This window comes from Tachypleus tridentatus, chromosome 11 (genome assembly GCF_004210375.1).
Source record: "Tachypleus tridentatus isolate NWPU-2018 chromosome 11, ASM421037v1, whole genome shotgun sequence".
Lineage (NCBI taxonomy): Eukaryota > Metazoa > Arthropoda > Merostomata > Xiphosura > Limulidae > Tachypleus > Tachypleus tridentatus.
The window spans coordinates 35,327,126-35,342,796 of NC_134835.1; the positions used below are offsets into that span (position 1 = coordinate 35,327,126).

Genomic DNA, 15,671 nt, shown 5'->3' on the forward strand with positions numbered 1-15,671 from the left:
TATGAGAAATAGAAAACGAAGTTTAGGTTAAATACAGGGAGTAGATATAAGAAATGACAAGTATTTAGGTTAAATACAGGAGAAAGATATAGAAATGAGAAGTGTTTAGGTTAAATACAGGAGAAGATATGAAAACGAGTAGTATTTAGGTTAAATACAGGGAGAAGATATAAGAAATGAGAAGTATTTAGGTTAAATACAGGGAGTAGATATAAGAAATGAGAAGTATTTAGGTTAAATACAGGGAGTAGATATAAGAAATGACAAGTATTTAGGTTAAATACAGGGAGAAGATATGAGAAATGAGAAGTATTTAGGTTAAATACAGGGAGTAGATATAAGAAATGACAAGTATTTAGGTTAAATACAGGGAGAAGATATGAGAAATGAGAAGTATTTAGGTTAAATACAGGGAGAAGATATAAGAAATGACAAGTATTTAGGTTAAATACAGGGAGTAGATATAAGAAATGACAAGTATTTAGGTTAAATACAGGGAGTAGATATGAGAAATGAAAAGTATTTAGGTTAAATACAGGGAAAAGATATAAGAAATGAGAAGTATTTAGGTTAAATACAGAACTCTGTATCGTAGTATTGTCACTTTTACATGTTTCTTAGTTAGTTTAAAGTTGAAACACTTTATATTATATATATATATACAATAGAGAGGAAAACAGTGTGTTTGGATGTACAAGATATCCTTTTTAAATAAGAAATTCTCTGAGAGACGAAATTCGGACATTGAAATAAATAATAAAACAACAATCAACCATTTATATAATAAATTAACGTCCAATTAAACCAAGAGTTCTTTCCAGTGCATTTCAAACTAAATTCGTGTTTATTACCTCAGCAATGTTACAATCGTTGTTCAACCATCCATCCACGTACTGTTACGAACTTCGGTGTAAAAATAGATTGGACTTCAGAGACGTGAGAAAGCTGCCTGTTTGTTTTTGTTGTTTGTTTGTTTTTTTTCAGATTCTAAACGACTAATAAATTTCGAATAAGAAAAACAGGCATGGTTATCGTGGTTTGTGTAATGATACGTAAAAGTCAAAGCGATCAGAAAGAAAAGACTGACCGGAAAAAATACACTGTCACTAAGGGTGGTCAGAACTAGTTCTAAACCTAATTTTTAAACCTAATTTTCTCGTGTGTTATTGATATATAAATAATAAACAGAAAGTTGTTAAAGTTAAATTTGACGTGGGACAATTCCTAATAGAAATAAGTAAAACTTTAAGAAAACTGAGTCAAAATCGACGTGCGAGTATAGCATAATCGTAATAAAGTCGACCCATAATAAAATGGTGTAAGCTGTCTGTAATGCAGCAGTGTAAAAAGACGACCTACGACACCTATTTCATAAATTCCAAAAGTGATACGATCTGACAGTTATTTTGCATTATCCAAGAGATAGAAAAGTAATATTAAGTGACTTACAAATTGTAATATAACAAATATCTCTCGTTTTTAACGGAAGATATACCAACAAATAATAATATTTACCTAGAAGACACCAAAAGGAAGAGATTCCAGTATAAGGATGCACTCTAAAAATAATACATGTATATATTGTTACAGTCTATATTATTCACTTGTTTGTTGTTTTTTATTTCATTTACTGGACTATATTTTCTGTAATTTGTCATTATTTCTTTTTAATTTTAAATAAAGAATAAGTTTGCAAAGACACGGATTTTCTGTATAAGAATTGCCATTTTTACGACCCTGAAGGAATAAGTAAGAATTCCAAGTGTGTGATTACTGAAGCGTGAAACGTCCTTAACTATATACACGCTTGTGAGCAACGAATCCGCTGCTTCAGGCGGTTTAACATTTAACTTTGCTTCGTTTGGCAAAGAAGTCACAAAAACAAAAGTAAAACTTTGCCCAACGTTTTGTCTGTGTGTGTGTTTCTTCTTTCTAATATAAAAAAGGGTTGATTTAGTTAAACATATAGGACACTATAGTCTCTCAGCTTTCGTTTCGCTCAGAGTAACTGCCCGATTGGACAAAATGAGTCTATAGGCTTATAACGAGAAAATTTGGGGTTCGATTCGCCCTTGGCGGATACGACAAATAGCTCAATGTGGATTTGCTGAAATAATTAAAAAAACAAACCCTCTTTGCCTCTAACTTGTTTTCATTTCAATAGATAATTAAGTGAAAAGTCGCGTCTTTAATACAAAGTAAGTTTTATTTGGCTAAACAGGGTCGAAAAATGTTCTAACTGATTCTTCCTTTGTTTGTGGGCCCGGCATGGCCAGGTTGGTTAAGACGTTCGACTCGTAACCCGAGGGTCGCGGGTTTGAATCCCCGTCACACCAAACATGCTCGCCCTTTCAGCCGTGGTGGCGTTATAATGTGACGATCAATCCCACTATTCGTTGGTAAAAGAGTAGCCCAAGAGTTGGCGGTGGGTGGTGATGACTAGCTGCCTTCCCTCTGGTCTTATACTGCTAAATTACGGACGGCTAGCACAGACAGTCCTCGTGTAGCTTTGCGCGAAATTAAAAAAAAATCATTTTGTCTCATGCCACAAATCACTAAACTGACGTCATAAAGTTATGTAGAATCTCGTCTGTATTGGATGGATATCATGATGAATTATGTGTTAATATCATGATGAATTATATAATATGTGTTAATATTTCGGACGAAATTCATTGTTACTGTTGTCAAAATAGTGTAGTGTTGTTTGTGTTTAGTACAATATGTAATATTTTGTTCATTTTCCCAGTCGTTACTCAGCTTGAATCAGCCAATAATTTTTTACTTATATATATAAGTTGCCATAACAACAAATCGTGCTTTGTTTTAACTTTGATTCTCTGGTGACTTCTCGTAGGTGTTAAGTCCTCTTCACTAAGAATCTCCTCACAAGATAAGTGTTAAATATTAAAGTGTTAAGTTAGCTATGTGTTATTTGGCCACGGTTAGCACCACAACAAAGATAACTCTTCACTCAGAAAACGTGTTTGGGTTCCTAATGGTTTATTTTAAAGCTTAACAAACAGATAAGGTGTTTTATACATTACATCTAGATACGATTCAACAAATAACTGACATTCAACACTTTTAAAAATGTACTATTCGTGGTGGATATTTTAATATATGTAGAATCAGAAACAGTGAATATATCATGGCCACAGAGAATGAGAATGAAGTAGAAATGAAACAGTTTAGGAATAATGAAAAGTGAAAATAAATCACATTAACGATTAGTCTTAGCTTGGTATCAGAAAAAGCTACCCACTTTGAGAGAAACTAAAATCAACCAAGCAACAAGTAGAGCTAGTTAAATATGCGGTTCGTAATTATTACTTATAAAGCATTGCATGCATGATTCATCAGTTGAATATACTTGCTGATTATAGCATTTTCGGCTGTAATCCCATTAGTATTTCACGAGACCAGATCTAGTTACTCCTAAATACATATATATTAAGTTAACTGTGCAACATAAAATGTATATTAAAACTTTTATAACAAAGAATAAAGTGTCATTCGATGTAAAAAAATACATTTTATAATCGATTCTGCAAGTGAAATTAGGAAAAAGGTACGTACAAACGCTCGCCGTCTGTTTAAGCCACTGTTGTGCAAGTAAATTTCTGTTAAAAATATAACTTAATTTGTTTTAAAATTCGCACAAACTTACATGATGGCTAGCGACTAGAGGGAAGGCAGCTAGTCATCACCACCAACTCTTGAGCTACTGTTTTACCAACGAACACTACGACTGATCGTCACGTTATAACGCCCCCAAGGGCTGAAAGGGTGGGCACGTTTGCGAGTCACGTGCCCTAACCACTTGGCCATGCCAAGCCTTAATCGCTAAGCTTGCCTGACGTTTCCCCAATTCTCCCTAACACCACTTTTGACCAAGTGGCATAGCGGTATGTCTGCAGACTCACATCGCTATAAACCGGGTTTCGATATCCTTGGCCCGGCATGGCCAAGCCTGTTAAGGTGTGCGACTCGTAATCTGAGGGTCGCGGGTTCGCATACCCGGTCGCGCCAAACATGTTCGCCCTTTCAGCCATGGAGGCGTTATAATGTGACGGTCAATCCCACTATTCGTTGGTAAAAGAGTAGCCCAAGAGTTGGCGGTGGGTGGCGATGACAAGCTGCCTTCCCTCTGGCCTTACACTGCTAAATTAGGGACGGCTACCACAGTTAGCTGTTAATAAAACTATTCTATTCACTTAGTCCTCTTGTGGCACAGCGGTAAGTGTGCAGGTTTGCAACGATAGCAACCGGATTTCGATACCAGTTGTGGCCAGAGCACAGATAGCCCATTGTGTAGCTTTGTGCTGAATTACAAGCAGACTTGTTTCATGTTATCAGGAGTATAAAGATAATTGAAACCAGAAGTTTCTATGCTTATAGCTTCAAAACCTTCAGCCTGGCATGGCCAAGTCCTTAAGGCACCCGAGGGTCACGGGTTCGAATCTCCGTCACACCAAACGTGCTTGCTCTTTCAGCCGTGGGGGCGTTATAATGTGGCAGTCTATCCCATTATTCGTTGGTAAAAGAGTAGCCCAAGAGCTGGCCGTGGGTGGTGATGACTAGCTGCCTTCCCTCTAGTCTTACACTGCTAAATTAGGGATGACTAGCGCAGATAACTCTCATGTAGCTTTGCTTGTGTGTGTGTTTTCTCATAGCAAAAACACATCGGGCTATCTGCTGAACCCACCGAGAGGAATCGAATCCCTGATTTTAGCGTTGTAAATTCGTAGACTTATCGCTGTTTCAGCAGCGGGCAACTTTGCCCGAAATTCAAAAACAAATCAAAGCCTTTAAATTGCGCTCTGCAATTGATTTTGAATGCATTTCCTTCTCCAAGACCTCGAACTGCTTTAATTATATCAATATTGAAAGTTGAATAAAATGGAAGTTTAAAGCCAGCTTTAATTATATCATTAGCTCTAAATACAGATGTAAACAATGATTGGAAGTGAAACACTTGTAGCTCAGTTTGATAAAACCTTCTAGAATTGTTGCTTGAAGCTACTTTGTATAAAACAGTGTAGAGATTTCCCACTGGCCTTGTATTCCTGTTGTCCAAATTAATATGTATGCACTAATAAAGTGGAGTTTGATACTAATGAGGCGTTCGTTAATGGACCAACCACGTTTTGTTAATCGTGACTTGAGTTCTGATCACATACAAGACCCTCTCCTTTGTATATTTCTCAGTTATTTAAGCAAATATCTCACGCGCATGCGCATCCATGGTTAACACTTCTGTGTTAATTGCTGCCAACGCTTGACTTATCTTAAATTTCGCCCAAAGCTACTCGAGGACTATTTGTGTTAGCCGTTCATAATTTAGCAGTAATACACAAGAGGGAAGGCAGTTAATCAATACCACCCACCGCCAACTTTGGGCTACTCTTTTGTCAACGAATAGTGAAATTGACTATCAAGTTATAAAACCACCACGAGCATTTTCAGTTTCGGAGATTCGAACCTACGCCTCTCAAATTGTGATACCAGCGCCTTAACCATCAGGGCATGCCAAATCCAGCTGCCGGTATCAATTGATTTTCAAAATACAGGCCTATATCTAGAAACATTTCTCAACGAAACAACATTAGAAACGTGAACAGGTCAGTGGTTCTCGAACGCTTTGGCCCGGCATGGCCAGGTGTGTTAAAGCGTTCGACTCGTAATTCGAAGGTCGTGAGTTCGAATCCCCGTCGCACCAAACATGCTCGCCCTTTCAGCCGTGAGGGCGTTATAACCTAACGGTCAATCCCACTATTCGTTGGTAAAATAGTAGCCCAAGAATTGGCGGTGAATGATGATGACTACCTGCCTTCCCTGTAGTCTTGCACTGCTAAATTAGGGACGGCTAGTGCAGATAGCCCTCAAGTAGCTTTGTGCGAAATTAAAACAAAAAACAAGCAATCGTACATTTTATGCAAACCCAATTTCCTTTTGTGTGTGGCACTTGACGTCTTCGCCCATTAACATGCGTGCACATACACCAGTAACAAAAAGTATAATATACTACATTTACCAAATGTCAGAGCCCCGGCATGGCCAGATGTGTTAATGCGTTCGATTCGTAATCTTAGGGCCGCGGTTCGAATTCCGGTCGCACCAAACATGCTCGCTCTTTCAGCCGTGGGAGCGTTATAATGTGACGATGAATCCCACTATTCGTTAGTAAAAGAGCAGCCCAAGGGTTGGCGGTGAATGATGATGACTACCTGCCTTCCCTGTAGTCTTGCACTGCTAAATTAGGGACGGCTAGTGCAGATAGCCCTCGAGTAGCTTTGTGCGAAATTAAAACAAAAAACAACAAAAAACACTAAATATCAACATTTGTAGTGCACCATAAATTAAAACGGGACATGCATATAAATGTAAAGTAATGTAACTTTTATGGGATAATTTCTTTGCGTGTTTGTGAAGATCTGTAGAGTGTTTGTTTGTTTGTTTTTTTTTTTGTCAATCTTCTCAATCAGTATTAACTTTCGTGCATGTTAGAGGATGAAATTCATACAAAGTTTTTAGCTATGTTTGTTTACATCATAAGTTTGTACAAAGCTACACGATAGCTATCTGCACTAGTTGTCACTAAATTTGAATTGATAAACTAGATGGAACGCAATTAGTCGTAACGCTGCGAACTCTCAGCTCTTCAGCTACTCAAATCGAATACAGAAATTTGATCACCATTTTAAAGCACACCAGCGACCCCAAGGTACGGAACTTGTTTTTGTGACAACAAGGCATGAACCGTGAATTTTATTATTAACAGCTAACACTAATCAGTCGCCCAAACTTGACACTGTTTAGCTGTGACGTTTGGTTATTATGTGTAGGCATATCAAAGGTATTTTATTCATATGGCACAGTATTGCACAAGGTATATTAAGGTAAATAAATGTTCATTAAAAAAAACAACATTATTTGGATTTTATTCTGTCTGTACACGAACTAGTGTTCGTAGCCTACATGCTAAGCCTTTTTAGGATAACTAAGATAAAACAAAGGTATAAATGACCATTCAATATTTAATATATTTTTTTAGGAGGACGCATTGACTTTAGAACCATCCAACGTCGCCAGTTGTGTTTCGAAAGGCAAGTCTGAAGTGAGTGAATCATTTTTACTTATTTCTTTTGTTTTTTGGTTTGTGTGAATCATATCGTGGATTATAAAGAGTTTGATTTAATGGTGAACGATTATTTTCATAAACTTTATTTTAAATTATGTGGCTACGTTGGGCGAATTGTTTTAGAGACTGTTTTCTGTTTTAGTTGCTGAAGTCCATTTAACATAAGTCACATTCTATGTGTAAAACACAGATTACAATGTAAGTTTCTCTACATCATCTGTTCTACATAAATTTTAATTTGTGTTTTAGATACAGCACCCATTTTATGAACATTCAAATCTGTGTTTTACATACAGCATCTGTTCTACATACATTCTAATCTGTGTTTTACATGCAGCACCCATTTTATAAACATTCTAATCCGTGTTTTAGATACAGCATCTGTTCTACATACATTCTAATCTGTGATTTATCTACAACACCCGTTCTACATACATTCTAATCTGTTTTACATACATCAATCGTTTTTCGAACATTCTAATCTATGTTTTACTTACAGCATCCGTTACACAGACATTCCAGTCTGTGTTTTACATACACAAAACCTTTCAAACATATATAATAAACGGTTACATTGAATGAATAAGTTTCAAGGCCATATTCCTTTTATTTACTTTCAGTTTACTTGTATCTTTCATGTTTTGTGATTTACAATAAATAAATATCTTCTAAAGCATCAATATTTTATGTTTCCTAAAAGAAACAGTAATTGTAACTTAATAAATAAACGTTACCCTAATTCTATTTCACACTGAACTGTTTATTTCATTACTTTCATATTATCTAATATTTGCTTTTCAAAACACGTGAACTGTAAATATTCCGTTATATTTCACCGTTTACTAAACATTTCATATTTCTAGGGCTTTTTTCTTATACATTCAGTTTCGAATACTTCCATCTGGATCATTCAAGAATCCTTTGTAATCTATGGTTCACATAAAATAATCTTTTCTGAAGATAAAATTCAATTTAAACCAGTGCCAGACTCGAGGACACGCCAGTCTTTATTCTTTATATCTGGTCTGTTATCTTTCTCGAATAGTACTTTTCTAAGTTTTGAAGTTGGCTATTTGATTTCTGAAATGGTCAACTCTGCACAGTTTACTCACTCTTTTATGTAAGTTAACACCGGTTGAAAGTTTTTAAATTATTCGAGTATCCTTCAGAAGAGTCTAACATGTTTGTATGCACATTTGAGACTTCGCTCTCTCGCAATCGGATGAGAAAATGTGCATCCGTGTACTTGTGTGCGTTTTTCTATACAATCTTTAAAGGAAATACATTGTATTAGGCATACAGTTATTGCTTCTGTTTTTTCGCACTGGCTTTATAACAAGTTTTCCAACGAAGCAGATAGAGAATGATTCAGTCAATGTGATTTTTTTTCTTTCTCAAATTAATCGCAGTACTTGGTCACCAGCTTCCCAAAATGCGTTTTAATAGTGAAAAGTCAAAATAATTCCTTAGTAATACGTTACGCAAGTTGACAACAGATACATCGAAAAAACAGAGTCTCAACAGAAATATAAGCACGTCAGTTCGATACTAAACAGAAACATTTTAAACTGCTTTCACTTTTTGAACATTATTGCGATGCTATCTCGTTCAGGAAATGCCCTCTCCCACTCCCAGTGGCACATCAGCATATCTGCGGGCTTACAACGCATGAAACTGAGTTTCAATACCCGTGTTGAACAGATCACAGATATTTCATTGTGTAGCTTTGTGCTTAAACAACAAACAAACAAAATAAACGTTCAGGAAAGAAAATGTCACCCTTTCAGTCATGGAGGCATTATAATGTGACGGTAAATCCCAGTATTAGTTGGTAGAGAGAAGCCCAAGACTGGCGATCGGAGACGTTGAGTAGCTTTGCACCTCCCATCAAAAAAATGAAATTAAACTTTCATAAAAAAATTTAAGTCATCACGTTATTTATTCTGGTTGTAATAGAAATAAATAGGAGCAAGGAATTATTTCTCCTTGCCTGCTATTTCTACTGTACTTATTACCATAATAAATGTAGGCGTGTTTTAAAAATTAGAAATTATTATTGTGTTTAGGAAAGTTACAAATAAGTTTTCACAGGCCCGGCATGGTTAAGGTACTCGACTGGTACTTCGAGGGTCGCGGGTTCGAATCTCCGTCACACTAAACATACTCACCCTTTCAGCCATGGGAGCATTATAATGTGATGGTCAATCTTATTATTCGTTGATAATAAGAGTAGCCCAAGCGTTGGCGATGGGTGATGATTACTAGCTGCCTTCTCTCTAGTCTTACACTACTAAATTATGGTTGGCTAGTGCAGATAGCCCTCATGCAGCTTTACACAAAATACAAAAAAAGAAACAAAGCTAATATTTAAAACACTATTAATAAACTTGGTTAATAGGTAGTCTCTTGATATCTCTTGGGGTTTTAGATATATTGCAAAATATAGCAGATAGCCCTCGTGTAGCTTGGCGCGAAATCCAGACCAAGTTTTCACACCACGAACAAAACTAATCTGGAGAAGAGGTCACTTGGAGGAAGAGGTATTTTGCGCCTGACTCTCCTAGGTGTCTAAAATTTCCAACATACCCAGATACCCACAACGAGAAGCAAAGCGAACAAAACTAATTTCTCCTTTTCTAGGAAGGAATTGAAATGACTGCACGTAAGTTATTATGTTTTTAAGACGGTTTGATATTCAAATATTGCTATTCCTTTTTATAGCTTGATGTCAGAGTTCGTTGATGAGGAAACCGATAGTGTTAATTTTAAGTATTTTTTCATTACGTCTTTTAGAGTTTATACAAGATATTAGTTGGAACTTTGTCTTAATCTTTCTCATTTCCCAGCGTCTTTAAAATCAATATTTCTGTCTCCAGTTTGATCCCTTGGGATCAAGCCACGTATTATTAAATCCTTTTAAAAACAAACGCGCTTCCAGTGACTCGACTGTAAGTCCGAGAGGTTATAACGCTAAAAAAAAGGTTTTGATATAGTCAGTGATGTAGCTTTGTACTTAAAATAAAAAAAAGAGATTAAAAATCAATCTTTCTATTTTATTTCTGTTTTCGCGTATTTTTTGTTTTGAAAGTGTGAACCTGGCTACGGTATCTTGAAGAACTGTCAATCTATCAATCGTGTCCTGTTTTACCGCAGACACAAAAAGCGAGTTCTGTACCAAAGGTGCATTATAAGAGTTATTGTCAACTACCATTGTTCGTTGACAGTGGGCTGTAGGTTCTGTTGGCAATGTGTTCGCTCTAGTCTGTGAGTTTAATATTAGGAATGGACGGCACCAATAACCCTTGTTTAACACAAACCTTTGTCAGTAAGGGATTCGAGAAAACCCACTTGTAGAGAAATATTTATGTAAAATCGGCTCGTTTGAGTTACCTCTTTCTTTCTTTGTGAACCTGACGATGACCGAAGAAGGTCGAAACGTTGTTTGCTCTTCTACGTAAAATATTTTCTCAACCCAAACGAGCCGATTTTACATATATACTTTGTGAGTAAGGTTTAACTGTTTACGTATGAATTTAAGTGAAAAAAAAAACGAACTGTAGGCTTAATCTATTGTTTAGTTCATTATGCACATTACAACAGACTAATTTCAACGATTTCACGGCTCATCAGCACTGCTTCGAAGAATTGATTTCATACCATAAAGAAAACCTTATATAGTGGTATGATGACAGCGTTCTCTTGCAGATCTTTATTCAACAAGTAATAATCTTAAAAAGTATTAAAAGTTAATAGGAGCGGTTAGTACAGAAATATTCATCAAATCCAAGGTTAATTGTTGATAACTGTACAAAGTTCTAGTCTTGTTCTTTACTATTTTCTTCCTGTTTTAATTATTCATATATCAATGTCTCTGTATCTTGTATTGTTCTTTTTTATTCCAGTCTGACAGGAGTCAGCTTTATAGATAGGCCACCTGGATAATTACTTAGAGTGGCATATTGTGCATGTGTGTTTGGAAGTGGGTGGGGTGAAATGGAGTTTCGAAGAAGGGGTAGAATGGTAGAAAAAATTACATTTTCCATGTTACTGTGTCAAACGTGTAATAAAGTTTTCTTCGTTACCCATTTAAGCCTTCTCTAAACTTCATTAATTGCAGTTTTATTGATTAATGGAATTCAGTGACTTCGAAATTCATGTTTAAATAACTTTAATGATTTCAGATATATCAGTCAGTATAATTTTTAGTGTTTAGAATCAGTCTGAAATGTGTTTAAAATTACGTTAGTGAACATGAGGGGGCGTCACTAATCGTTCTTATAAGATGCATACATGTGTGCAAATCTATGTAAATAAACGTCTATAAGTATATGTGTGTGAAAATGTTTCTGTTCCTTACACGTTTCCGTATCTCTTGATCAATCAGCACCAAACTTGAAACAGTGATACAGGATGATATCAGAAAGGTCGTGGGACCCTGCCATCCTCATTTAATTTGTATGTAACCACTATTATTATTCGGAATGGTTGAGTAACTAGGTTAGTCTACTCACAATCTGAGGGTGGTAGGTTAAAATCCCCATCCGACCAAACATTCTTACCCTTTCAGCCGTGGGAATGTTATAATTGTACAGTTATCCCCACTATTTGTTGGCAAAAGACCAGCCCAAGAGTTTATTGGTGGATGTTGATGACTTGTTCCTTTCCCTCTAGTCTTTCTCTGCTAAATTAGGGATGGATAGTTCAGATAGCCCTCATGTAGCTTTGTGCAAAATTGAAAAGAAACCACACTAACCATTATTGTTATAATTTTTAGAAACAGTGGGTCTTTCTTTTCAGTAGTGGTATCTCCATGGATTTTTATTGCACTTTTAATGTTTAAGAAAAAAATGAAGCACTCCTTTGTTACAAACAAGTTTTATTTCACGTGACTAATACAGATACTTCAGCTAGTATATATATATATATATAGTGTGTGATAAGAGTAACTGGATATATTCTTCTGAATTACTTTTTGTAACACAAATCACTACATAATAAGAGATACGTTCTTTAAGCAGTTTGGAACATGATATGTCTGTCTCTTTACTCTTATGTATAGCCTAAATTCAAAGAGCATATAATTTATTGAATTGCCTAGAATGAAATTAAGTTAATTAAGCCATCTGATACATTAACTTATTGTTACATTTCAGAACACTTCTAGTTATAAGAAGGAAGTTATTAAAGTATGTATTATAGTCTTCAGTTAGTTGTCAAAGTTATTTGTATTCAAACTAAATTTATTTGTTTCCCAGCACTCTTTGTATACACAACTTTTACTTGCCTTTCATAAAAGAAGCCATTTCAAAAATATAGACCTTGTATTTCTTTACATGCATGCTATGTGTTTGGTAACTTCAATCTTTTTATTTTCGTCTTTGCATTTCAGTTGTCAAGTTCATACTGGTATTATTTCTAGGTTATATTTGTTTTTCTCTTTTTTTTTTATTTCACACCATTTATACAGTAATTTCTATTTTATTGTGTAAAACGTATCTGTTATATTTTCTTTTCTTATCTTTGTTTTATTTTTGATTATCAATGTTTGTCTTATTCCTCATGCTGTCCACTCATCTGCTCAGTTTCCAGTGTTATTACGTATACAGGGGGTGAAGAAAAAGTTCCCTTGAAAATGTTAATTTGTTATATCTTTTATTATATAACAGAAAAATATGTAAAACTATATTTTTTTTAGAATGCACTGGATGAAATCTGTTCAAATATTATCTCAAATCTTAATTTTAACATTGGCTTCCACAAATACCTGAATGTTTTAACATTTTAGTTACATTTTCTTATAAAAAGAATTGTGAACCTGCTGTAGGTTCTTATATCTTCTTGTTCCAATTATCCTTCAAAGATTGTCTGCAATAATCAAATGTAAAAAATTTAACTCAAAATAACATGAACCAGTTTCACAAATTAATGTTTAGTCCACATTCCCTTGAATTTCAGTACTACTTCATATCAGCATGGAATGCTTTTAATGAGTTTGTGTTGACACTCCTGAGTGATTGACTGCCATTCTTCATTGAGCACTTCAAAAAAGTTTATTTTCCATGTTTGGCTTGCAATCTTTCATTAATCAGTTTAACTAAGGCTATAGATTTTCAATTGGTTTGATATCAGGTGATTGACTTGACCATTCCATAACATCATCTTATTTCTAAGATATCTTTTAATTATTCCATAATTACAATCTATATATAAACATAATTTTCCAATATCTTAAATCTTTTTTTTTTCTTCTCATAATTGTATAGTCTTTTGAAAATTATGACCTTTTCTTGACAGAATAACATTAACTAAATTTTTTGACAAACTGGAAATATTGAATGCTTTTCAAAAATATTAAAATTCTTTATTTATTTCTTCATTCCAAGAACTTTTGCTTTCGTTTGTTTTATTAATAAACTAATATTTAATAATTATGGTTTTCTAATTTAATCAGTGTTTTGAAATTATTTGTAATTTACTTTTATCAGCATAGAACAGTACGTTTGCTAGAATAACATTAATATGTCATCAAGGAATATTTTTTAAATCTGTAGAAGCTAATAGAGTGGATGATCTTTGATCCAGACAGTTCACATTGAACAACAGTTCTTAACTGACAAATGAAGATTAACATTAATTGTTTTATGTATTATTAGCATTCCTCCTAAACTCTGAGTTACTATTAGGAATTCTTCTATCAATTTAGAGTGTAATGAATGCACTGTAATGCTGACGTGTGTAGTAAATGGAACTGTGTTCTCAAACTAATGGAATTCATATAGCTTTCAGATTCTGATGTTTCAATCTTATAGATTAAGTTTGGGGAAAATGCTTTTGCTTCAGGAGTTACTGATTCTTAACTCCTAGCTGGGTCTCATTCTTCCAGATTCATAAATGGTTTACCAGCATACAGCAGAAGGATGGATAATAATTGGCAGTCAAAGCAAGTAGAGTGGAGAACTATCATTATGATACTACTGTTTGTAACAGTACACTGGCATACATTAAACAGTTGATTCATATCATACATAGTTAACAAAACAGACTTTCTTTAAATGCTTTGACTAATGGTTTCAAAGCAAGATCAGCTCATAGGCTATGGCTTATTTTACATCAATAAAATGTATTTCAGAACCTAGAGACCAAAGTTATACGGACTTGTAAATAATAGTTATCACTTTAAATGGAAAACTAATGATGCAGAACCAGTAGATAAAGGAAGATGTAAAAAGAAAAAGTGAATACTTAAAAAGAGGAATTTTAATAATCAAGTAAATCTGAAGAGCTTTAAGAATTATCAGAAACATTTAATAAAAAGAAAAGAGAAAATTGTATTTTTAACCAACTTTACAAATGTTAATGTTTTGCATGGCATGACCATGTGGTTAGGGCAACTGATTTGCAGTCTGAGGGCCTCGAGTTCGAAAAACGCTCACCCTTTCAGCCTTATGGGCATTATAATGTGACAGTTAATCCCAGTACTTGTTTGTCAAAGAGTAGCCCAAGAATTGGAAGTGGATGGTGATGACTAGCTGCCTTCTCTCTTGTCTTTCACTACTAAATTAGGTTTGACTAGTGCAGATGACCCTCATGCAGCTTTGCACAAAATACAAAAAACAAACAAAGCTAATATTTAAAACACTATTAATAAACTTGGTTAATAAGTAGTTTCTTGGTGTCTCTTAGGGTTTTAGATATATTGCAAAATATGTTTATTTCCATATGTTTTTTCTTATATATTAATCTGATATTTGTTGTAAACTCTCTTAAGTTAAAACATTTCTTGAAGATATATTCAATAATGATTAAATATTTTGTAGCTAATTCTCTACTGATCAAAATTCTGCTTCCCTTAAAAAAGTGCCAGCTTCTAATGAGTAAAATACACTATTCATTCACCTTGCTTGTCAAATATTAATCTATTTCCTTTGTTTATTTTGTATCATTATTTGTTTTTCACACAGATAATCATAATATCACAAGACATTAGAAATATCAAATTTCTATCATAATTTGAAGAAATATGGAAATTAAATATTTTGAGCTATTTTATATTTCATAATAAAAATTGTTGTTCCAGTATTACGACTGTAGAAATCATGTTAGAGTGATCCAACCTGTTGAAGGAGGCAAGCTGTATATATGTGGAACAAATGCTCACAACCCTATGGACTGGGTTGTCCATGTAAGATTTTTTTTTGACACGTTTTTTCAGTAGATGCTTCATATTGTAGGTCGTTACTTAATATAAACTTACCCTAAACAGTATATTATTTTCTTAACATAGATACTGATTCTTGCACAAATTAAAAAATGTGAAAAGGAAATAAATCTTGATATTTCTATGAATATATTAGTACAGAAGACTTCTCAGACATTAACGACGAATTTTGACACTAATGTTGTTGAAATTTTACTATATTATAATTTTTTTCCTGTTGCTCATATATATTTAGTAAAGATTCTTGCATAGTTTTGATCAATAATTTTTATTAATTTTTCTTACATCTGATATAAAAGGTATCGGATA

The 15,671-nt window shown here is 34.3% G+C and overlaps 1 protein-coding gene across 5 annotated transcripts in view; it reads left to right on the forward strand.

Annotated features, from left to right (window-relative positions):
- LOC143231916 (semaphorin-2A-like) overlaps positions 1 to 15,671 on the forward strand; it is a 165,348-nt gene that overhangs the window by 127,072 nt on the left and 22,605 nt on the right. For all 5 annotated transcript variants that reach the window (XM_076466747.1, XM_076466751.1, XM_076466748.1 and 2 more), the window contains 2 exons: positions 7,058 to 7,120; positions 15,222 to 15,326. In XM_076466747.1, coding sequence (XP_076322862.1) covers positions 7,058 to 7,120; positions 15,222 to 15,326 — 168 coding nt within the window. The remainder of the gene's footprint in view (positions 1 to 7,057; positions 7,121 to 15,221; positions 15,327 to 15,671) is intronic.